The following is a 26,116-nucleotide window of genomic DNA, read 5'->3' on the forward strand; positions in this document are numbered from 1 at the left end:
ATTGACTGAGGACACACGAGACAACATGCTACGTCTAATTTAGTCTGAGAGATAATCTGTCGTCAGAAAAGCTGAATTCACCGGACTGGGGATTTTCATCAGATGGTTATAAACTCAGGATTTTATTTGAGCAGAGTAACAGACAGGAAATGCTTTAAGTGACTGACAGGTGATGTGTTTGACTGTTGACGTTTTATTGGACCGGTTTTCAGTCACAATTTCTTACTCATTTAGCCACCTAAAAAAAAAAAAAGAAGAAACATAATGAAATATGTCTGTTTCTGCTGTAAATGCTTACAAACGGTGCTGCATAGAAATAAATCTTTAATTCCTGATTTAAATATGTTGCTTTATATTTAAACAACTGTAGCTTTATATATGCATTGTATGTTGTACATGTTTGTGTATGATACATACCCTGTTAAGACACGCGTCACAGTTTTAGGTGACACGTTTCACCGCATATCTATGATGGAAAGATGGCATGTTCACAGAAAAAAGGATCATATAGAGATCATGCCAGCAGCAGCTCTGCGTAAAAAAAAAAAGAATATTTCTGTTCTGTTGCCATGTTTTAATGGGATTCCCTTTGCACTTAAAATCCCTTTCCCTCTCTTCTAACTCCCTTTACCGTTTTAGTGTGAAGGTCACTTGCTTTACTTCCGGCATCATCTCTGCAGAGATGACAGGCTGCAAATCATCACCGGGGGCACGTCAGGGATCTGAATGATCCGTCTCTCCATCAAAGCTGCACTCAGACATCCACAGGAAATCTGAACTACTCAGACGCTGCTGGGTGAGGACCAGTTCTTTGTCCTAAAATAAGAAGCTGAGCTACAAAGCTGGTCAGTTTAGCCTGCATAAACATCAGTCCAGCGCTCCGGGAAAAATAAAATTAGGCAAGAGGGACAGTCAGTGACACTGGAGGCCAGGTCGGGTCAGTGTGGTTGTTGACACACCGTTGACACAACACGGGTTTATGTCACAACAGAAGTACTGGGGAGGGCTGGGGGGGGGATACCACAGCTGAAAATATCACTCGCTGAGATAGTTTTTTGACATCCAAGCCCGCAAGTATTAAGTTTACTCCTGCAAAAACATGCGTCACGTAACACATGATTGTTAGCGCATCACGTAGCTGAATAGGAGTCCGGAATTTCCAGACCGAACATAACCTACTTGTACTGTAACCTTTCAGTAAATAAGCTCGTGTCCATGACACGGCGGAAAAAAACAAAACAAAAGAGAATCCAAAAAATCTAAATGAAAAACATTGGCTTTTACTGCCACCTGCTGTCCAAAACGCGTCACTGCACGCTCTGAGTTCAGGAATCTAATCAGAGACCAGAGCTCAGAGGTAATGAGGAGGAAACAAGAAAACCTACATGAATGTAATGATAAAACAGGCCACGACAAAATTAGATTCGGAAATCTTTTTTATTTTATTTTGTAAATGGGTCATCACTCAGACTGTACACAACAGATATTTTCTGAGTTGAACCCAACGAAACCAAAAGAAGAGTCCAGAGACGAGGGAGCAAGGTGGTCTGCTAAGAGAAAGTGGAGGACGAGGAGAGTAAAGCTTTAGTTTGGGCTCTTTTACATTTCAGATCTGTAGACACTTTGCTCGACATTACATCTATCATCTAAAACTTTTTTTAAAGTCGTTGCTCTTGCGTCTCAGGTGGACCACCCTGCTTCCTGCCGCTGCCATCCTGAACTTGTCAAACAGTTGCTCTCGGTGAGTGATTTTCATACAAAAAGACAAAAACTAAAAAAAGAAATTCAAAGACCACATTACACAACACTTGAATAACAACCAGCGAAGAGAAATAAAAACCATGTGTAATTATGCCAGAAGAGGCCCCGCAGATAACGTTCATTAAATCAATATGAGAACAGTTTTCCCCATACAGACGCAGGCACGTCCATGTGCCTTGTAGTTATACGTTATGAAGTACTGATTGAATTCATGCCAAGGCTTAAAAACACCTTCCTTCACTACAGCTGGCAATATATAGTGCTGTGACCAGAGACGGACAGTTTAATACACTACATGTGTTATAATGACCACGTTAGTCCACTTATCATATTTTTTGTTCTAATAATACATCAAATAAAAAGAATAGGCTAAATCCCTCACAATAAGCTATGCAGATTATCATAGAAACCGATGACGAGACAATCTACCGACACACAGGCACAGTGCACAAGCTTGCAGGCAGGAATCGAAAAGAAATCTTTGTCGTTTTTAAATAGTACAAAAATGCTTTTTAGAACTTTTTTTTTTTTCTCTTTTTGCCTCAAAGCACAACCCAAATGATGAAGCCAGAGCTCTGAGCTGCATAAATGTGAGGAAGAAGACGAACTACAGCTGTTGTAGATGTCCCCCAAACAAATACGTAGTGCACACTTAGCTCGGGAGCACGCCACGTTCACTTCCTCCACCGTTGGTCGACCCTTGGCTGAGAACCAGCACTTCTGCTGGTGGTTTTCGTCTTCGTGTGAACATTTGCGTTTTGCAAGAGTTTCTTTTTTTTTCTACTTAAATAAATTGAATCAGAATATATTAACAGCACTATGGTAAGGCAGTGACAGACTGAATAAATTTGATCCTAAAATGGTCCAATTCTCTCTGGAAGTCTCTCTTCTCCTGCAGCTGCTCTGGTCATTTTAGTTATTTTTCACCATAACAACGATTGTTATAATCCGAACACTGAACTCACACCTTTGTTCAATCAACGTCAGCATATCTGTGGGAGATGAAACCCCCCCTCCCCCCCGTAACAGACGAAGTGAAACAACAAACATTTGGAAAAAACGTTACAACCACTTTTCATGTCAGACATGCAGAACAATCTTCTTAATGAGACTAGCCCACAAAGAGAAGTCAAACGTAAAAAATAACAAACTAAATGCAAACAGTTTTACATTTGCACATTAGAACATTAAAATAAGAAAAATAAATTCTATATATAATCATTTTTTACATGTATAATTCTCATAATAATCCAATACTTGTGCGCAACTGTAATTCTAAGCACAATAAGTTTCGTTTTTTTGCTTTTTTTAACCCAGGTTATCATCATAAATAAGTTTGTTCTAAATCATCTGACTGGTTAAATAAGATGAGAACAACAATAAAAAAAAAAAAAAGGTGAAATAAATCTCGTATGACCTAAAGATGAATTCCTCGGCCGCGGTAAACATTTTGTGAATAAAACAGGAAATGAACACAGTCGAAGTGCGCTCTAACAGATCGATATGCGTGTGGTTTGAATGTGTTTTTAAGAGCACTGGAAATCATAACTCCTGCAGTGTTTTCCCTCCCGTTGCTGCTCCAAAATGTTTTGGGCTGGGCTGGGGTTGGCCCCGGCCCATCATACTTTGCTCTCGGTGGTATTTGTCTGTATCACACTATTGTGTGCTGCAGTGATCAGGGTATTTGGTAAGCCTGCCTCCTCCAGTTTGCCTTTCTCATCAGCAAAACTCTTCCTGCAGTGGAAAGAAGATTCGATTCAAAGTTAGAAATGTGGCAAGAACATCTCACCAAACAAACATTTTAGTTAAACATTTTAACCATTTATTCTCTATGACATCTTCACTCAATATGTAGGAGGACGCTGTGTTTAGAGGTCTTCTTACATATTTCTTCACCACCTTGACAAAAGTCAGATAGAAAGCAGATGACATACCCACATCCCGTATCGAGTAGCATTCCTAAACTCAAAACAGGAAATGTTTAGCAAATATAAAGTATTAATCACTTTATTTTTACTTCAAAGAGGCCGTGATGGAGGAAAAAATTGGGCTTGTGGTAGGTGAGCAGGAAAACGCCACAGCTGAGCCTCTGTTTGCTTTTGCTTTCTCAGAGGCATACAGTTACAGCCTGAAACAAAGCGCCTTGTAATGATTAAGCCCATTTTAGAAATGGAATTGCCCCGTAAGTGACTGTGTCACCAAAGATGCTTGCAATCAGAAATGACCTGACTGTCGTGCAAAGAGCCACTACAAGGATATCAGAATAAGAAAATGTCCGCTCATCGATGTTCTGGACATGCGCCCTGAGGCTACACCTATCTGTTAAACATTATCCAGTCATCGTTTTTTATAAAGTATCCAGCCTATAAAACACAAGTTGTTATCCATTAGAATATTTAACCTTAAACAAATAAGAAAATAAACTGAATTATCTATACATTTATTTGAAATAACTAGAAGCTCCGCAGCAACTGAACTCATTGGACTAATCCACAGGGTTTTACCTGTGATCTTTAAGATGTGCTGCTAAAAACAGTGTTGGTGCGTCTTTGTATTCGTTTGAATTTGACACGCGTTCGACTTGGACTCCTGATATGTTGGAGGATTTTACATCAACTCTTTAAAGCCCAAAAATTGGAAATACTACAAGATAATTGGGGGATTATTATAACATATTTATGTCATGGGCTGTATGCCTGCAAAGGGGCTCAACTATGTTTGGTGTGAATGCTACAAAAGTATAGACCCCAAAATGAACAACTGTCACACACAAGCAGAAATTAGACAACGTATCACTTCTGTCTGCAGCCATTCCACTAATAATCATCCCAATGTCATTACCACAGTTTACCATTACAGTATTATCATGTAATGGTTAATAATGTGTATTGTGTGGTCAATGGCAAGATGCGGTGGTGAATGAATGGGCATACAAGTTACACACACTCACACACAGATAAACCTCTAGAGGGAGCCGTACTCATCGCTGACAGGAGGAGCAGTCTTGGCCAGAGTCTCTGAAGCCTCCACAACTGAGCCTGAGGGGGGGAGGTCTGCTCCGTCTCCATTGGCCAGAGAGGGGGCAGCGGGTGGGCTCTCTAAGCTAATGAGATCTGAGAGGGGCCGGGAGGGTCTTCCTGAGCCGTTTGTCAGCTCCAGCTCTAAATATGCATTTTTGGGCCTTACATCTGGGGCTGTTAAGTCGTACACGTCTGACGCAGGTGTGAGGAAATCATTCGCGACCGCCGAGGTAATCGGGGTGACGGGTAAAGGTGGGGGAAGGTCTGCAACTAAAGAAGCAGGTTTCTCTGTATCTGCCTCTTCAAGAGCACCGGGGATCACTAAAGGAGAGCTACATGCAACAACTTTGGCTGTGGGTATGTTATTGTCAACAGGCTTGTCTGTGTCAAAGGCAGTAAAGCTAAAGCCACTGGAACGCGGGGGAGCCGGGTTAGAATCCAGGTCTAGATTCGGAGGGGCAGTAGATGCATGAGTGGCGGCAGCTTGTGCTGGTGTGTCTGTGTTTAAGGCTACAGTGTCTAGCTGTGTGGTGAGCTTGGTAACCGGCGGGCTTGGAGCAGGTTTCTTGGTGTTTGGAGAAGATGCAGCAAGAGGGGAAACAGGGGGGCTATTTTTGGCATTCAGAGCAGCAAGTTTGGGAGAGTGTTTGCGCTTCGGTGGTATTGGTGTTCCAGATTTATGAGGCTTATTCTGTTCAGGAGTACAGGGAGGAGTATTTATTTTCTCCTCTTCTTCTGGGGTGTTACTTCCTCTTTGTTCAAGTAGCGGGGCCATTTTAGCTTCAACAGCAGTCGCAGAGATGACGGGAGTTGGTGGGGCTGTGTTCGATTCTGGGGTCGGGGCCGGCGCGGCGAGAGGGGTGGGTGAGGGTTCGTTGGCTGGGGTGGACAGGCTGCACGTGAGGGTGGTGGTCTCGCTAGAGGGGCTGTCCTGAGCTTGGTCATTTGTTGCAGTGGCTGTGTCTGAGTTGGTGGCTACGGAGGAGGGGGTGTCCAGTGCCAGAGAAGCCACCAGCCTGAGAGAGCAGGGAGAAAACAGAGACACACAGACTAGACACCAGGGTGACTGTGACAGAGGAAGGGTGGCCCGGACGAGGGCATGCAGAGGGATTAGTTGGCTTTAGAAATTCACACAAACAGACAGAGCAACTAAAAAACAGCAACTATTAAGCCTAGTGAGAAAAAGAAAGAAGAAAAAAGGGCGTCATGCTGTGAGTGAACATTAAAGGATACATCCCATACACACACCAACATGGAATACACTGACTAGGAAAACTAATGTACTGAAAAAGCCACCAGCCTTCCTGCAGAAAACTACAGCACCACGTAGGACCACCTATAAGGGTTAAACAGTACCAGTGACAATGTCATACTGCACAATCTAGGTTGGGTTTTTTTCAAGATGCTGTCATGAGATGGCTTGCTGTGGTTGTCAAATGGCTTCATTAATCGACCACACTTGGGAGGACAGAAGCCTGTGTGTCTTTAACTGGTATTGCTTCAACCTTCATAAAATGAGACAGAAAATCTCCAAAAGCTGGAAAAGAAACACAAAGTACAGTAATCCCTCTGGCAGGGAGTAGGAACGGAAAAGCAACGCAGTCCAGTGGACTCCACTCAAGAATGACCTCGACTTTAAAAAAAAAATCAAGGGTCAGAATCGGTCCCGTTAAATAACAGGACTATTCTTAAAAGTGGAGTGCACTGTCCAACAGTTAAAAAGACTTACAGTAAGCGGTAAAAAGGCTGGGTGCTGTTTGTCAGCTTTTACTCACTCCGGTTTTGTGAGAGGTGTAGTTTCGTTGGGTTCTGTCGGACCTGCTGCGTTGTGGTTGGCAGTGCACTCTTCTTCTGTTCTGACTTCCACTATCGGCTCTTTGGACTCATCTTTCCTGCAGGAGAAGAAACGGCAGCCTTGGTAAAATGGCAACAGGTCATCTGACTCGCCATTTTACTGGCTCAATGACCTGTAAGGGAAGCACCTCCCTTCCTGTCTGAATACTCAGGTCTTATTAACTTATTAACGTGAGCAGTTTGCTTGGCTTTGTTCTCATGAAGAAGGCAGTGTGAAATGTAATCTCACTGTGCCTTGGATGCAGGCTGAGCAGATAAAAGAATGGACTCACGAGATGACGTTTTCTGAAGAAGCACAATTAGCCAGAATTCTTTTAAACTGATCAACTTTAAACATCAGAGTTTCACTTAAATTGCTTAATCGCAATTGAAGTTTTTAAAGCCGACGTTAATAGTTTTAAACCCACACAAGACAATCCACAAATGTGTTGTTTTATCCAAAAATATTTCACATTCCACAGATGTTTCTTCTCTTTCATTTGTGTTCTGGGCATAAAATACCGAAAGATTTGCATGTATACAATGTTTAACTTGCACAATAAAAAGTTAGACATATATGGGGAATGTAAGAAATCAGCAATTAAATTATAAGCACTGAAGTTTAGGTAGACTGAAGGCCAGAACACACCAACACCAAGCATGAAAACGGTCACTCCTATTTTTTCTATTATAAGCCAGCCATGCAACACTTGCTGACATGGTCCTTATGTCCTGCTCCACCTTTTTCAACCATATCTACTCCATGCAGTCGAGTGCTCGCGGGATCCCAGGAGCTGCTTGGCCCCGGACAGGTCTCCCAAAGTAAACTGGTCCTGGGTAAGGGGTCAGACAAAGTGAGATTCAAATGACATAAAATTCACAAAGTCGAGTTTTCTCATCGGTTTAGGGAGACCGGGGCCTCACCCTGGCGACAGGCCTCAGGGAAAGCCCCGTCAGCAAGTGCCTGGTGGTCGGAGCTTCTCCCATGGGCCAAAGGAGCTACATGAGAGCACCCTCCTGTGGACCCACCACCTGCAGGAGGTGCCGCAAGGGTCTGGTGCTTTGTGGAGTGGGTGGAGGTGGATGAGATCCACCCCGAGTTCCTTAAGGGCCTGGATGCTACTGGGCTGTGAAGGTTGACACCCCTACGCAACTGGGACACTGCCTCTAGACTAGCAGACTGATGTGGTGGTCCCACTATTCAAAAAGGTGGACCACAGGGTGTGTTCCAACTACAGGGGAATCCCACTTCTCATCCTACCTGGGAAAGTTTATGCCGGTATGTTGGAGAGAAAAGTCTGACAGGTAGTCAAAGCTCATATTCAGGGGTGCAATGAGTTTTGGTCAATGAGCTCTTTACCCTCACAAGGATATCGGAGGGTGAATGGGACTTTGCCCACTAGTCTTCATGTATTTTGAGGACTTTGAGAAGGCTTATGACCGAGTCCTGTGGGTACTGGGCCTCTTGTTATGGGCCATTCGGTCCCTGCACAACCAGAGTGAAAGCAGGAGGTCAGACGCATTTTGGTTGCGTGCTGGACTTCACCAGGGCTACTCTTGCTCTTAACTTTTATAGACAGAACTTCTAGTGTCGGAGGATTTCCTTTTCAGTCGGTTTATGATTGCATCTTTGCTTTTTTGCAGATGATGTGGTCCTGTAGGCTTAATCAAGCAGAGACCTCCAGCAGGCACTTGGGTTGATTTACAGTGGAGTTTGAAGCATTCAGGATGAGAATTAAGATCCTCAAGAGCCGAGTCAGAAGGCAAAGCTTTTGATTTACTTGTCTATCTACATTCTAACTTCCACCTGTAGTCGTGAGCTGTGGGTAGTGACCGAAAAAATAAGATCACAAATACAAGCGGTGAAAATGAGTGGAGAGACTACATCTCTCGGTTAGCTTGGGAATGACTCGGCGTCACCCACGGAAGAACTGGAGGAGGTGGCTGGACAGAGGAAGGTCTGTGGATCTCTGCTTAGACTGTTGCCCCCGGCGATAAGTGGCAGAAAATGGATAGATGGAATATCACAGTAAGTTAAGGCTCTTTAAAGTTAGAAAACAACTAACTGTGAAGGTAGTTCTGATACTTCCAAGACTTAATATCACTGATCAAAACGCATGCGAGTGTATTCTGGCCTTTGGGCAGTGTGACCACAACATAAAGATGATTCTTTTTTTCTTTTCTTTAGCACTATTTTTTTTAGTTATTCTTCTTATGTAAACCTGAATCGACTTTAGCAGCTCCCTAAATCGTTACCTACACCGACATATTTTCATCTTATAAAATTAATCTAGACATTTCCCACAGATGTCAGCCAGAAGCAGAGTCTTAAACAGCTAAATGCTCCGGTAGCTGCTCTTTGTTGCTGTGCAGTTTCTATGCATTCAGTGTACCAGAGCTAAAGAAACATATTTTAGGTCAGTCAATTAAATGCAACCTTTCAATTTCCACATGGTCATTTGACTGAAGTAAAAACACATTTTCATCCTTTGCAGAGCTGTCAGATTAAAACAAATGGGTGACAGGTATGGAAATGATACTCACACAAAGGCCGCCTTGCCCTCTTCCAAGTTGTGGCCTTTTGTTCCCGTCCCTGATTTGCCACAGAGGCACATGATGAGGCCACATTTGTTGACAAAGTAACAGGTGACATCCACAGCCAACAGCAGGAGTACAAATACTACAACAAGGATCCCTGCCCAGAGCATGATGCCCATGGAGAGAGCAGTGTCATCACCCAAATCTGCCCGACAAGAAAGAGAGAGACGACTGAGCAACGAGAGCGGGGAACACACAGGAACAACGAAAATAAACTTCTGCGCTTCCATTGTAACCAAGAATGTGTGTAAACAGTAAAAACTTACCTGTGGCACACTAAAGTGAACTGTCATATGTGCGAAGACTGCTGTCAATTATTCATTTAAATCCATGCAACCATGAGGCATGTTAAGGAATTAAAATGCAAGTAGCTGTTGTTTAAAACCACAAACAAAGTGTACTTATATATTCAACCCATTTATTTGATATTAGAAAGACAAGGAAACCAAAGCTTACAATGTGTTGCTGGTTACATGCAAGATATTTTGTGGACACAGAGTGAATTTCAGGTTTTCCAGATTTAACGCTTTTTTTACATCTTCATTCTTTGCATAAAGTTCATTTCAATTAAAGAAGAGTTCTGCAGAACTCTCTAAAATATCTTTTGTTACACAGATAAATTTAACTCAACAGGTAAACAAAGTCTGCTAGGTACTAAAATGCAGCTGAGCGAAGCACCTCCCAATTATAAATGTATAAAAACGAGTTTGCAATTCCTGATGACGCTTGATAAACACCACATGCACGAGAAATGTTTGGACATTTGTTTTAGTAATCAGCACAAAAATATGTCTTCTCATGATAACTCTGTATTGTCAATCTGTGCCAATAAAAACATTACAAACATCTAGTTTTCTGTTAGCTGTTCTTCTGGATAATGTAAACGTTAATGTTGCAAACCTTTACAGTAAATCTGCATAATTTTGTGAGAAATAGTATAATACAGTGTTTATGTAAACGAACAGGTTCAGTACTCAGCTCTCACTTGGCTCTAAGCTATCTTTTTTAAAATAATCTTATCTTGATTCCACTAATGTTCATCACTGTAAACCGGCACTCTTCTGTTGTCTAGCTGTGCTAATGCTGAGCAGAGTGAATCAGTGGGAGGCGAAGGATTTCCACTGCCTTTGGTTCAATACGTCTGTCTGGTCTGTTCTGAAGCAACGACATCCTTTTCTCATCCATAACAGACGCGCGTCTGTTACAGACAAAGTCTGTTTTAAGGAGTGTAAGTGTCCAGAAAGACAGCCAGGCCAGAGAAAAGGCAAGCCCTCCTCGACTGTTATGTTGCAAGTCCCACATGTAAACTATGATAGCAGGAGCACAGTGATGAGGGACAAGATGAGTGATACCAAAGTGCATGTCACAGATGAGCAGCCCTGAGTGGCTGAGGGTGGAGACAGCACAACCCAGACCAAAATGCACACAGGTCAGGACGAACATGTTCACGTGGTCCACCACACCAATGTCCAGGATCAGGCAAGAGAGCAGGAACATTGAGAGGGGATAAAGACAAGAAAAAGGGAAAGAGAAGAAAGGGCAGAGAAGGGGGGGGGGGGTGAAGGGGGGGAAAAAGAGGAAACAAAAGAAAAGGGTGGGGAAAACAGAGGAAGAGAGAAAGTGAAAATGTGTCAGGTCTGAAAACCAAAAGTGAAAAATAAAGAAATAAAGAAACAGATTTTTAGCATTGACGGAGGAAAAAAAACCAACCAAAAAAAACGGCAACACATCAAAGCAAAAGCACAGCACAAAAAGGAAAACCACACCATGTAGATTAGATGGTGACTCATTGGTGGGTGAGCGGAAGATGCTTTAGTTTGGGAGATGAATTAGAAAAAAAGTGAGAGGAAGACATCATGGCCTGCTGTGATGCGCTCGACTAATTTTGACAGGACGTGTGGGTTATCGATGGTTAGTAAAAAGCCCCTCAGCTGCAGCGACGCCCTCAGTGTAAATGTTAGTTAGGAGTCATTTTAAATGCTCGTCCCAGTGATCATTTCCACAGTAAACACAGGTAAAGGAAAAGCACAGTCGTTTAGAGGGAATGCTTTCATCCTCTGTGGAAAGTGCCTGTCCCAGTTCCATGAGCACAAACTCAAGCTCATTCAGCAAGGCCTGTCAAAAGTTGAAAGTGAGAAAATTCAACCGGAAAATCATTTCTGGTCCACCGACGTTCAGGAAATCTATTTTTTTGTAGATTTATTTAGCCGTCATTCACTTCTCAGAGCTACAGTTAAGAAAAATAAAAAGAGATTGTAACACTCAGGTTTGCAGCTTTGAGTTTGGCTCCTCACTTTTCGGGTTGTTACAGAGAAGTTTAGTGAGCGTGACCAGAGAGTTGGCTACCTGGGATGGCTTCTGGCTCCGAGGACGTCCTGAAGGACATGGTTGCAGGCTGGGACTTCCCTTTCTGATTCTCTGCCACCACGTAGACGCTGTACTCTGTGTCCCACTCCAGCCCGCTGAGGACGACGTGCTCGCTGCCACTGGGCAGCCGGATCTCAGGTTTCCAGTCTGACGCTTGTATCTAAGGACACAGACAAAAATAAACTTCAAACTATTCATGCCTGCTAATATCATTTACGATCAATTAACCTATCATCAACACATTTCATCAGCCTCATTTAGCATCTTGGGACCTGAACGTTAGAGTGCATTCCACCCTAAAAGTTACACTGCAGTGTTGGTGTGACTCTGGAAAGAAGCTGCTTGAATTACTCACTGGTTTATAACGGACAAGATAATGTAAAATGGGAGAGCCGCCATCATCTTGCTTGATCCAGCTGACTTTGAGGGAGTTTCCTTTAGGTTGCAGTGCCCCTTCCAGTTTAGGAGGGTTGGGATTCCCTACAGGCACATGAGAGCAAAACGGAGGTTATTTAAAAGCTCATTTAAATAATGAATGAGTCTGAAACTGGCAGCTTTCTCTGCTGGTGTCCTCTTAGATCACTTGACCTTTAATAACACGCCTCAAGATGCCGTGTCCAGTCGTACTAATTAGCAAGTGACGCACAACCACATGCTTATCTGCTTCATCGGAGTGGCTGTGTATTGCAGCCGTTGCTGAGTGACATCCCGCTGGTGACACAAGGCTCGTGTTGGTCACATTTCACAGCACAGTAAATAAGTTTGCCAGTAAGATGTCCACTGTGTGAAAACAGAGTGCAACGCACTGTTGTGTTTTGTCTTTCTTGAACTCTATCAAGTAGAGCAAAGATCAAATGTCAGCTGCATCGAAGCAGATTTATTCTTCCGTCACTTGTTATTATTTACTGTTGACAAAGATGCCGGATCCTTCTTATCTGACCCGGAGCTTTTCAACTGTCATGCTGCAACTCTCGTCCTAATCTCACAGCACACGTGCAAATTCAGCTGACTCTTACAGAGAAATCATCATTTTCATCATAGATCATGGATGCAAAAGTCCCTGCTTGTCTACTTCCAAACAGTCATGTGCTGAGTTGCTGATGTCAGAACTGAGGCTCCAGCTTGTATCCACCTGATAAGTTCAGAAATCAGAGAGGTCTACCTCTGGAGAGTGTTTAAAGAAACGAACAAACAAATCTCATTTCAGGAACACTGAATTAATAATGAATATTAATCAACATTAAGTAGCAACTGTGTCCTTTGCCTCTATCCATTTCTTTATACCACACACAGCTTTTGGGGTTTTTCCCTCATTGTAAAGACGATGCAAACAGCAAACTGAGTACAAACGGCTTCAACAAGATTTTTTGACAGATAAATATTTGGTTCAAATATCGTAAAAAATGCTTGAAACAAGCTCTCAGGATCAGCTGTCAAAGATGTTTGTTTTTCTTTGTGTCTAACCAATGAATAAAAAAATCAGAATCAAGAATTTCAGCTTAGTATATGACAGGAACAACCACCATATTTGAGGAGCTGGAACATTGAAATTCAGCATTTAAAACAGTTGTTTTTTAGTTTTTCTGATCATCAGGTATCCATCAGCGACACACTGCAGCCCTAAAGACTTTTTGTAACTACTAACATTCAACAGCTACAGGTTAGTGTTGACACCTGAAGAAGAATTAGTCCAGTTAGTTGATTTGACCTCTAAAGCTCGGAATCTGAGCCTTTGTAGGGTTAACCAGCGCAAAGCAGGTTTCAGGCGTGAATATTAAAAGCCCTCAAAGAAAACCAGAGCAAACTGCTTTATGTTCAGGGAGGATATGGACCATGAATCTCCTGTGATTAGACAAATCTGTTTATTACACATTACGCATTGATTTATCAGAAAACATCCAAGTAAGTAAGAGCTAACATCCTCAGAGAGCAGAATATCAGGAAGATGCAAGCATACAACACTGAGGAAAGCTCTGGTTCTCTCATTTATTCTGCTGAGGCGAATGTCAACATGACGGATTAATATATTACATGAAAGCACAGAAGCATATAAAGTGTTGTTAAATTATCAGATTCGTCATTCGAGAACCTGCAACTAAGTTACCTTCTGCAGAGTGGAGGGATTCATCGGCACCATGCAAGCCAAATAACAGTCACAGACACATGAAATGACACGTGAGTCGTTGGAAAAGGAAGAACAACACAAAAGGCAAACAAGACTAGAAAACACAGGTAGGGGTGGAGCTAAAACAGGAGGACTGTGAATCACAGCAAAGCTAGAACCATACTAGTAAACTGCTCGTTAATTCTTCTCATCGTCTTCCTGATTTAAGAGAAATTATCATTTGCAAGGCAAGTGATTAATTTACAGTGATGGGTCTAATCCAAATATGAACATTCCTCAGCTCAACCGAGTGGCTGAAACCAGAGAAAAAATATGCAGCTTTAAAATGCAGATATTTCACATTCATCCATCACACTGTCATTAAGCCAATTACTTCACAAGCTACAACTCTGAGCAACATTATTATTCATTTCTGGATGTTTTAGCTGGGAACTTGTGGGTGTGCAAGTGAGGAGTCTGCAGTGATGTCAGGACATACAAGTACATGGGTTCTAGATGAACTACACGGCTCATTATGCTGCTAATCAACAGGGCTGACGGGACTATCCTGCAGGGAAAGAAACAGCTACGGCACTGAAAACTAATCTTCTATGATTGCCATTACTGCGCAAACCTGAGCCTTCGGTGAAAAAATGAAAAATGTCATCTGGAGACATGAGACAAGAAAAGCAATCAGAATCAGTTTTCTGCACAAATAACCCTGCAAATCTCTGTCATACAACTGGATTGAGGAAAAAAAAACAAAGTTTAATGACTGACATTAAAGATCAAGAGCAGAGAGAGAAAAACACTCGTTCAAAGGAGGTGAAAATGAGCCTCTCTGAATCTACTGTGTGGAACTAGAACAGCAACATTTGTTTATTGAAATAAAATTCTATCAAAAAATGTTATAACATGAAAGAAAATCTCCTTTTTGTTGTGCTCTGGCCTCTTCTTACACAGACACTATCAAAACCAACAGAGGCTGACTTACTGTCTTTGTCGTGTCCATTTACAAAATCATTACAGTCATTCTTGTTCAGTTTATCTAGTTTAATACTGAGCAGAATTTTAAACAGAATACATTATCACCAGAACAGAGAAGAAAATGAAACCTAGATCTGAGCAAAGAGGGATGAATCACTTACTTTTGGAAGTGGGGCCTGAAGGATACAACAGACAGATGAGCAAATGAATACAAAAAGATGGGTTATTAAAAGTGTAAAATGGAAATATGAGACGATCAGCACACAGACAACACAAAACCATACCCCTCAACAGGAGGAACTCTCCTCGGATAATATGCCAGCCCAACCAACAGATGGCACTACAAACTAAATAATGAGTTTGAGATTTGATGCAAGGCTGGTCATGGTTTTCAGACAAATTATGACATGATGAGGTTTTAAGCAAGTGTGCTTTGTGCTGAAATCAGCATTTAATTCCATGTGCAAAATAGCAGCAGCTCACTTTAAAGAAGTTTAAAGAAGAAGAACAAACTCTAAAAAGACAGCGGTGGAGGTTCCTGTCGATAGAAACAGATGTCAGACTTGGACTGTCCGAACAGTCGTAGGTCTGACACGCTGGGAATTGCTGCCCATATGTTGGTGATGACAGAAATCAAGATGTTCTGCTAAAAGTTCTGCGATGAGCTGTAAACGGTGTACTTACGAACAGACTTCGTCTTGAAGAATTCAGCAGTGCTGCTTTCACCTTCACCCTTGCCATTGACGGCCGACAACTTCACTTCGTAGCTGGTCTCCGGCTTCAGGCCCGTGATCGTAGCGTCATCGATGCGGGCTGTAAAAATATCAGTCCCCGTTTTAGAACCCCTCGATAATCATGGTGAGCGGTGCAACAAACACATCCCCTTTTTGAATAAAACACATGATTAAGTCCCTTCACAAGCAAACACTGCTTAGCTTAAATCTTCTTTCAATCAAACATTGTTTTTAGAACTGATTAGACAATTTACTGTAGAGATGCTCTAAAACTGGACAACTTAGATGTCAAAACAGCCATGTTGGCTTATTTTGTCCCCCGTCAGTGTGTCAGCTACTTTTGGGACAAGGATAATGTTCTAATATAGCATTGAAATAAAAAAAAGAGCTAATCAACAACAAACAACACCATCAGATTTTGTTTTTTACCATCTTGGACCTCGAAGACCGTCTGCACCCAGCTGCCTCTGCCCTGGACCCTCCACTCAGCTCTGTATTTCAGAACAGGGACGCCTCCAGTGGATTCTGGCTCCTCAAACTGGATCAGTGCAGTGGTGGAGAAGGGCCTGACTTCATTTATGGATGGAGCCGATGGAACCTCTGTAAAGGGGAGGAAATCCAGTGAATTTACCACAAAAACCGTAAAACTGCAGCACACGACCAGCATCAGACTGCACTGCTCCACAAAAGTGACGGACCGCTCTTAAAAGGTCCAAAAAGGCATCCAAAAACTGTTTCATCTGTGCAGAAGATCTAGGATTTATGACAGGAAAGCTGTGTCAGTTGCACTGAATGCTGCATGTTCTTGAATAAAACACAGGTACGGTTAAGAAAAACAACACAAACAAGCCTTATTGATGATGACTGCACAAAGAAAACTACTGAAAAGAGTCAGTAACCTTTTGGGTGTTTGTAACTGAAATGGTGTGAGGCGGACTTCCTTATTCTGCCTTTTTTGGAAAGAGAGAAATGGGAATAGCTCAATAAACCAGTTTTATCTGAGGTCTCCAATCCAGGATTAGCCCTAACAGACAAGGATCATCCTCAGACCAGAGGAATAGTATCCGGCCGGTGGCGAAAGACAATAAGACACATTGTCTTCTGCGTTGATGACAGATAACCTTCAAAAATGTCTTATTTGCTTGTATGGAATCAGTTTCTGACTTTTAGACACAGAAAGTATAAAAGTCATTTTTGGGATTTGTTTTAATTATGTTTTATTGTGAGTCTTTCGTGTTAAGTTGTAAACAGATGAGGGCTCCTTCTGTTTTTAGCATGTCAGAGACCTCAAGCCCTGACCCTCGCATTCCGATGTCCGTCTCTGACATTAGCCATACAAAGACGAATAGAGGAACTAGTACTGTGCATTTTTTATATATATACACAAATACGATTTTAAATTAAATTAAAAACGTATTCAAACACACAACATTATACTGTCTTTAAAGTTTAGGTTACTGTAACATTAAATAACAATTAGTTACTTTTCCAGCTTGTCTAATTTAATTGATAAAGATATATATGTAGTTCACCAGCCATTTCTCTCCCCATTATGGAGAAAATGACTCTATTCAAACTACTTACCCGTCAGAAATAGCCCATATCTGAGCGCTGGTGGCTGCTCTGGAATCTCACACTCTTGTGTGAGCACCGTTCTGTACTGCTTCACTTTGATCTGGGAAGCACGCTGTAATTACCATGGCTGCCCATGTTCTGCTCAGAGTGAAAAATGTGCTGTGTTCAATTCATTCACTTCAGATTGAGGTTTAAGGCCAGCGTTATGCCTCTGCTCTCGCTTCCATTTGCCTTATTGGCGAGTATGAAGTCAGTGGTAACAAAATGATGCAACGCCTGAATTTTTCTTCGCACTGCATTCAGTAAAATGTTGAGGCTTAGATCTACAACAACTAGAGGTAAGAAATGTTGACCGACTGTCGTGGGTTGCTTGTTTAATTTTCTATTTAAGGCCCCGTACATGAAACTGATTTCAGTTTTTTCCCATGCATTTGCACCTGTCGTCCATATGCAAACACAGTTTTGGGCACTGAAACCGAACTTTATTAGAGTGAAACTTTTCACAGCTTCTGATGTTTATGTGGACTGGAAAACCTTGTTTTTGCCTTGCGTGTCATATCATGCATCGCTATCACTTTGGCCTAATGTCAGAATTAGTTGACATGGCAACGGGGTAATGCCAGTGCAAACCTTGTTCACAGCCCTCTTTCCATTTGTACACATAAATATACATTTACTCTCAGACTCTCAGTGCACTGATTCCACTGCTCTGTAAACCAACACAAAACCAGCCGCTAACTATCCCGATTTTTGATGAGACAGTAAGGTAAATATTAGCACCTGCACCGTGTATCTGCAGTTAGTTGTCAAGTGTTTTGCATTTCTTTATGGACAGAATTTCTTGAGTCTTTTTCAGGGATGGAGGTGAGAAAACCTCTGTTTTTAAAAAAATATCCCTGTTTATGTGTACTTAGCCTGAATGTATTATCCATCTGAAGACCGTCTGTAAAAAAATAAAAAATAAATAAATGAAAGAAAACCCTTTCATACTCTGAGTTCTTCATAGATATCAGCTGTGAGTTACTGATATTATTCAACGGTCTTCAGTTTTTGACTGAATAATGTATTAGAGCTTTTTCCCACCATCTGAACAGGCCAGTTTGAATTTCAATTACAAGTCAAGAGCAAACAATTATATTGCAATGTTAAACAAGATTCTGAATCACAGCATGGTCACTAACCAGCCTGAATGAGCAGGAACTCCTTTGACTCGGTGCCCATCTCGTTTGAGCCGGTGCAGTTATAGCTTCCAAAATCATTTTCAGACTCAGGGGTAATCTGGAGAAAAACAACAAAGCAGCAATAAATAGAAATATATGAAAGGCAGGGCGGCAAAACAGATGAAAATAGTGTTCGTCAAAGACTCTGAAGGTGACCTTTTTGTTTGCCCATTAGAGCGGCCTATTTTTATACATTGCAGTGAGCTTTACTGCTGCTGAATTATTCATGTCCTTTTTTTTCACAATGAAGCTGAAAGAAAAACCCTCACTTCAAGTCTAGGCTCATGAAATCTTGATGACACAGTGGGGGGGGTGGGGGTGAGGTGTGTCTGCACGTGGAACTGAACTGTGTGAATGTGTACATTTATTATTGTGTATAGTGTGTACCTGGAGGTAGCTGGATGAGGGAGTTCTGAAGATCTTAATGTTGGTGGTGTTTGAGTTGGGAAGCTGCAGTCCGTCTCTTAGCCATGTGATAGACACGTCACTGGGAAAAGCCTTGACCTCACAGCTGATATTGACTGGATTTCCCTCCCAGGTATACACTGCCACTGTTCCATGGATCTTAGGAGCGTCTAGAAAATAAACATGTATTTAACAAAACCCTCAGCTACATCCTCATACTTTAGGCCTGAACACTATAACGAGGAGGAACCACTTACAGCGAACCTCCAGATAAGCTCTTTGATCATCCTCTCCAATGGCACTGCGTGCTGTGCAGAGATACTGACCAGCGTCCGTGTACTTGACGTACTTCAGAGTGAGCGAGGACACACGAGCATCGCTCCTCACCACAACATTTCCATCCAGACTCTAATAACAGCAGAAAATGCCATGTTTAGAGAGAGAGAAAAAAAGCATTCAAATCAGCTATTTTCCACAGCCATATTGCACATTTGCATAGTACAACTTTGATGAAAGATATGTGACCTGAAAACAGAAAAAACCCAGAAGGAAAGTCTAACTTTAATGAAAACGGTAGACGTATAATTAAGGAAAGAGGCAAACCGTGCTCTAACAAAGATGTGGAAACATAAGGATGTAGATGATAGGGCAGGAGAGCTGATAAAAAATTGATGTCAGACAGCATTAGAAACCATCTTCAGCTATTCACATGGCAGCATTACCAATTTGTAAAATATGCTGATGCACAACCATACGCAGCAGAACATTACCTTATGTGCCATGCTTGCACTTTTACACCTGTCACTCCAAATGATGGCGTTTAAAGTAAATAGCTTTCATTGTTCCCATTTATCTTCTTCATTTGTGCTAGTTTGGGGTGTATTAGCTTGCAGAAAACCTGTGAAACTTCATTCATTACAAGCATACTCCAGTTACAGTGATGAAGATAACGTGCTGTCGTGAACATTGTTTGGTTCTTTATTCATATGTTTGTAACTGTACAGATATCCATCTGAATTCAAAAGGTATTCAATACTCCCACTCGTGATCCATCTTTTATCCGTTCAGAGTATGTCGTTTATTTCATACCCTTTTTATTTTATGACGTTATTTTATATCGTAACAAGGTGTGGTGTTTTCAGAACCCTATGACAAAAGAATGGAGAAAGGGAGTTTTCTTTGTTTTATCAAAACTCTTGACACTGGAATCTTTCTACAGTAAGGCAAAAGCCATAATGTTTACAGACATGCTATTGGCTGACAGTTAAGCCTAAAGCCTACGCCATGCCCCGCCTCTGAGTAACCACAAATGGTTATTTGACCAAACAAACCTACTCCGACACTCCAAGGTGAACACACCTACAGCTTTGTTATTTTTGATGTGAAGCCTTGACACCAGCCTCTGTGTCTCCTTGGCAACGAGACGTCCAGCGGAGAAGAGAGGCCCACAACTTGCCAGGCACATTGGAAGCCCACGGAAACCCATCTACAAACAGCTGAAAATTGAGAAAATCCCAGAGACAGAGACCCACTGGGATACCGCAGGCCGTCCACCTGGTGTGTTCAGAAGCTGACTAACAGGGCTACTGCCAACCAAAAGCGAGGTCGGTCATCTTTTTATCCTTTTTTCCAGATGTCAGGGTGGTGTCGAAAATGATAAATGCCTTCAAAGTTGTCAGCCTTTAAACCATAAATAGGGACTAAAATTAATACCCAATCTTAGCATTTCCGTTACATTTCTCCATTCTCTTGCCCATTAGGTGTTTCTACACTGTCATATATAGTCTAAAGGCCACACACCTCTCCATTTGGGGCTTCAAGGTTCATGTTTTTGGCTAAATCTTTCAATAAATAGTTCATTCATAGTTAACAAGTCGTTGTTGAATGTTTCGTTATGTAACTTCGGTCAATTCAAACAAGAACTTGTAAGTAGCTGTAAGACTGATTAAAATTCATGAAAATGTTCCTTCTGCTGAAGGGTGGTGCCCCTGTTATTGGGGTTTTATTTCATTTAACAGTGACTATGCTGCATAGCTTTGAAACCAGGCACATAGCTTTCTAATGATATGTGTAAATGAGATTTCTCGTCTACACAGACCTGGCTTCCTGAACTTGATATGTTCAGTTACATGACTCATTCACTTCCTGTCTGTTAAGGTCAACAATTGTGTGTGGTTGCGGTTGTTATGTGACACTAAACTGCTAGAGTGTAAAATTTCAGACAGGCCAAATGTCTCCTTCTACAGAAACATTTGGCACAGAGGGACGATACAAAAAAACCATCTTAAACGCTACGCTATCGCAGAAGAAATTAAAGAACCTTAAATTCACATTTAATTCAAGCAGCTGAAGACTCAGTCGATGTATTCAAGGTGAAAAATAATTCAGTAAATCCCAAATGCAGCAACTCTAAGGCTAAATTGATGGATTTGTGTTTATACGCTGCTCCTTTATGCTGTTACTTTGTCAACAAGCTGCTATAGAGCTGAATATGTAAGCTTCTCTTTTGGGTGCTTTCATGGCTTTGATCTAAACTGCAAGTGAAGCTATGGCAGAGTGCTTTAACACATATTGAATTGGGGCCCTGTCTGAGCAGCCGTGTAAGAGAAACCTGAGTTAGTTTGTATTCTAATTCAATACACAAAGCATGTCTGGGGCATTCATTATGCATAGCGGGTCGCAGGACCAGGAAGACACTTACATAACACACACTACCCTTCTATTCTGACCCCTTTGCAGATGGCATTCTCAGTCCACCTCCGTTGTTTCCGACTGTTGTATCTGTGCAACACGCCTCGCAGCGTGCAACCATCACAAGCAGGTTTTTGGAGCGCAGGGGAAAATATGGACAGTTTCTTAGAAATGACAGCCTCTCACTTCATATATCGTGCATGGAAATGTATTAGTTAACTGCTATTGAATATTTTTATACGTATTTTTAATAACCGATTTACAAAATTGATCCCCAAACAGTACAGAGGGGTGATCGTTTTCCTGCCTCTTTAAAAACGGGTAATGCATTTCAAACGTCTACATTAAACTTGTTGTGGAAAAGATGAGGAGAAGACTCGAGAATTGTGCTTTAAAAATAAAACCTAACTGACAGTCGAGTTGCCCGAAGAGATTCTTCTTCTGCACAAACAGAAGAGAAACACACTGATGGGACCTCAGAGCATAAAATCGACACTGCATTGAGGACATGTTAAACTCATGTCTCATCAAATATTAAATGGCCAAGCATACAAATTTACCTTCCACTGCATGGCTTATTAAATGAACACTAACATACTCAGTATGCTCGTGCTCCTTCATGCTCAGACTCTCTTCCTGTGTGATTTATAATGGGATGTCTTGCAGAGAGACACGCTGATCTGCTCACAGCGCAGGTGAACTTAAAAACCATATCACTATATCAGAACATCAAGATCATTATTGCCTTCTCGGTCAACGCAAACAAGCGCACTCATGACCGGCCGTCGCATGTGCTGCAGCTATATACTGCCGAGATGTCATTTCCCAGACCAGAGCGCACTAAAATGCAACATTTACTTCGTTTTTAAGTCCTGCGGGGGAGCTTTCATCTTTCTTAAAGCTGAAAGGCATTTAGAAATTGGGATGCACAACACTGTTTGTACAAGCTAGTGAAAATTCCAGTTTAAGTCAAACCTGGTAATTACTGTCAGCATGTGCTTGATGAGGGAGGATCTCTCCTGCAGTGAGGAGGGCAAAATGAGCATTTTCTGATCTAAACTTTTTGATGGTGTATGTATCGGTTGATAATTTAATTAAAGATTGGCAGTTGACGTGATTAAACATCGAGTGTGCTTCCTGCAATTTGAAAATAGCAAGGCTATTTGGGGACACAACTGGACTAAAAATACACAAAGTATGAATAGCAACGGCAACCCTTTAAAATGGAGATGGACTGATTGTGACGCAAGCCCACAATCTAATTTGAATCGGTTCCATCCTCGAGCCTTCACTCAGCAGAGCTACTGGATATGAAACAGTATTTCCCACCAATTTTATCACATACGTAGAGACATATTCGATAGTGAATGAAATTGGAAGAAAAGCATTTTTTAGGCAGTTCTTTCTATACCCAATTTTCACTTTCTTTTAGTTGCAATCCCTTGTTCCCACACTGTTGCTGCGCAGACATTTCACCATCTCGAGTCAAAGAAATAAGAATGATATGTCAGATATACATTTGGAAGTTACTGTTAGAACTAACTGAGTGTGTTATATTATATAGAAGAAATGTAGCTAAATAAAACAGATTTTAGGCCGACAACCTGCTTATGAATGTAGCAGAATTGTGGATACATAAAGAAATCAGTTAAATAAGTTCAAACTAGAGGCGATATATCTAATATAAATTAGCTGACAGCAATTTTCATTTTGTCCTCTTCAAGATTCAAAAAGCATCCACGATAATATTGTTATTGCGAATGCTTTTGGCCACAATAATAATGCAGTTAAAACATTCTGATGCCACGGTGACAGAGTACAGAAGGTTAGAGGTCTGGGAGAAAGAAAGAACAGACTGAAGTCAACCAAGATATATTCAATCAGTGCTGAAGAAGTGAAACAAAAGAGAGATTTTCACTGCCCTGCTTTCCTTCTGCATTATTCTCCGACTTTATACTATAGAATTCTGATCCATCCAGAATTGAATTGGACCTTTCTGACACGAGTGATGGATGGGTGTAGGGAAAAAGCCATGCATTTAGAATACCTTGTGTTGCTCAGGCCGAGTCCATGATGCCTGTAGAGGACAGAGAGACAACAGACAGAAGGCAAAGCAATTCTTAGAAAGCAATTCTCATCCTCCCAAAACTGGGATGCTGATAACTGCATGCAGGTATTAGGTGTACTGTTAGTTTTCTGTGCTCCCAAAAAAAAAAAGCTGATCTGAATTTGCTCCCGCCTTCAGTTTGAGTAAGAGGTATGCTTCGGATTCCCTTTAATATGAAGCCTATTACACGACAACAGGGCACTGGAGCAAGGAAAGTCTACTGGCATCATGATAACCTTCTTATCTGTAAGAAATTGTGCTATCAGTTTATCAGGAAGAAGCGACTCAATTGCACAGCAATAGAGATATGCCAGCCTCCGTTTTAAAAAAAGAGCGCCAGCAATTACTGACTCAATTAATTTGACTCTGGGACCACGGTCTTTATTTGTGGAAAAAGCCTTTCTCTACCACAAGAAACGTCAGTCAGTGGTATAGTGGCTCAAGACATTAAACAACACCGTTTTGTTTCTTTAGTAATTAAGTCAAACCTCTTCTTACACCCCATTATAACTGAAATATTTCTATGCAAAAAGATGGTCTACAAGTAAGATATTCTCCTCTAAACGATGGCATTCAAAGAGTGAGATATGTTAGATTTAAATAGAACTATAGTTGGGTTAATAATACATAGTTTTCATCATCATTGGTGTTCTTTCACGGACGTTATGAAGCTCTGGTCTCTTTGAAAATGTTAGCAAACACTAATATTATTACTATTACAAAGAATGTCAGGCTTAAATGCTCATGTTGAGTTCAATCAATCAAATACGTTTAACATTTTAACTTGTTAAATCACAAACTACTGAAAACTTGTGCAAAATATATTTAAAAAATGACTGATTTTCAACATCATCACCCTCCAGTACAGTTAACATCTGAGAACAGAAATATTTTTACATCACAGCAGATCAAATCTCTGACAACACACACTTTGAACCAATGAAGACAACATGCCACATCCATTCAAAAAACCCACCACACTGTGAAACTCCAAAAGACGGGAGGCTTTTTTGGACAGCATGCTCTGTGGATTTCATGATGTTGATGAGAAAATGTTAAGCATGAGAATGGGATGCGATGCCTACAAAGCCAAAAAGTACTGAAGCGCAACAAGCAGAATGAAAACAGCCATTTCATCAGGTGCAGCTATAAGATGCCAGGTAAATGAAAGCAATCCACTGGAATAATTATGGGGCAAAACAGTGAATCAAACCATCAATATTCACATCTGAATATTCAGATTACAGCACCAATGTCATCCTCAAAATGTCAGCAGAAGGTTTATGAAGTAAACACGATGTGTTTGAATTATTCCGGCTTTACAATAGTTTGCTTCTTAATATCACTGACTATTAATCCCCCTTAACTACTGAAATAAGATGCAAGAGAAAGAGAGATTTGTGCAGAGCTCAATGTTCAGTACAACACAGCAGTTGGCTGCATATCATCACAGTTCTGTGAAAGAGCAGTAAACCAATTAAAACAAGCAACCGAACAGTCTGGAACATCACCGCCTGGTCCTCGTACTCCGCTCTGCATCAGCAGTAAGTGAGATGACAAGTACCGTTGTCATGTCTGTGACAGGTGTTTGTTTGAGACGAAAAGGACAATGAACAACTGCAGATGGAGCATGCAAAACAGAAGACACCCCACCGCAATCACTCCTCCGAGCAAACGCAAAGAACAATATGGTGACGGCTCCCTTGGGACTTATCATTTTTCCCCAGACTATTGTTCCCTTCTATAGAGAGTAAAACACTCTTTGTTCTTACATAAACTGCAATGTCAGCGTGAAGAGGCCAATGTCGAAGGGGGGAAAAGAGATGTATACGCTAACCACATTAATAAAAAGAACCCTCGCAGTGCTGGGCGTCCCCAGACTGAAAACTCGTGATTATGCATATTGTCACAGTTCTGTGTCATTAACAGCAGACTCAAAGAAAAAAAACAAACCCTTTCCACAGCATCACAGAAAACCCGGCATTTTAGCGACGACCTCCTCACATCACACCGCCTTTGACACAGCAGACTTGCTGTAAATGAGTCGGCTTTTTTGCTCTTTTTGCACTGACATGCAACACTGGAAGCAGGCATGAAACATGACTTCCAAAGCTTCCTTTAGCATCTCATTACTGCTAGAATAATCACAATATCCTCACAAGTCTTTAACTCATAATGCCAATCTGAACTTCATAATAAAACAAACCCCGTTAACCAAATCAACTAGTAGCATTTACGTTCTTTTAAGTTTTAGAATTAGTCCCGTTGCACGACATCTGCCTTCTGTGTAGGTCAGAATATTTCCTGATAAATGTGGCTCCAACACAAGGAGAATATTTAATATGTATTCAAATAAGCGAAACATTCATTATGCAGATAATGTACAAAGCACGGATAAATACTTAATTTAAATTTTCAGTTATCAAACAGACACACTTATCTAAAACGACTTGGAGCAAATGCATTCAAAGGACTGAAAGAACTCAATGGCACATGTAAAGTTGATGAAAGTTTTTGAATAAATGTAGGAACACTTCACTTTGATAGCTGTATAAACAAAAACAAAACTATCCCCAGATAAGCACCAATTTGAATTTGAAATGCAACTCTGAACAGGCACTCTCCCACAAGTCTACAACCTTTTTTGAACACGCTCCTTTTATCCCGTCTCTGTCGTTAGCAGTGCCACAGTTTTCCATTGTATGATGCAGCAA

General features: G+C 41.3%; 1 protein-coding gene across 9 annotated transcripts in view; it reads right to left on the minus strand.

Moving 5' to 3' along the window:
* Nucleotides 1-1,418: 1,418 nt before the first annotated feature.
* ncam1b (neural cell adhesion molecule 1b) overlaps nucleotides 1,419-26,116 on the minus strand; it is a 74,264-nt gene continuing 49,566 nt past the window's right edge. For 2 of the 9 annotated variants that reach the window (XM_072392263.1, XM_072392262.1), the window contains 12 exons: nucleotides 23,343-23,372; nucleotides 18,862-19,012; nucleotides 18,587-18,774; nucleotides 18,161-18,257; nucleotides 15,834-16,004; nucleotides 15,355-15,483; nucleotides 11,935-12,059; nucleotides 11,559-11,739; nucleotides 9,159-9,357; nucleotides 6,557-6,673; nucleotides 4,742-5,797; nucleotides 1,419-3,495 (listed from right to left, as the gene is read on the minus strand). In XM_072392263.1, coding sequence (XP_072248364.1) covers nucleotides 3,381-3,495; nucleotides 4,742-5,797; nucleotides 6,557-6,673; nucleotides 9,159-9,357; nucleotides 11,559-11,739; nucleotides 11,935-12,059; nucleotides 15,355-15,483; nucleotides 15,834-16,004; nucleotides 18,161-18,257; nucleotides 18,587-18,774; nucleotides 18,862-19,012; nucleotides 23,343-23,372 — 2,559 coding nt within the window. In that variant the 3' untranslated portion in view covers nucleotides 1,419-3,380. The other 7 variants (XM_072392266.1, XM_072392264.1, XM_072392267.1 and 4 more) reach the window with 7 other exon arrangements.

This window comes from Leuresthes tenuis, unplaced genomic scaffold (genome assembly GCF_036924035.1).
Source record: "Leuresthes tenuis unplaced genomic scaffold, fLeuTen1.0.hap1 SCAF_9, whole genome shotgun sequence".
Lineage (NCBI taxonomy): Eukaryota > Metazoa > Chordata > Actinopteri > Atheriniformes > Atherinopsidae > Leuresthes > Leuresthes tenuis.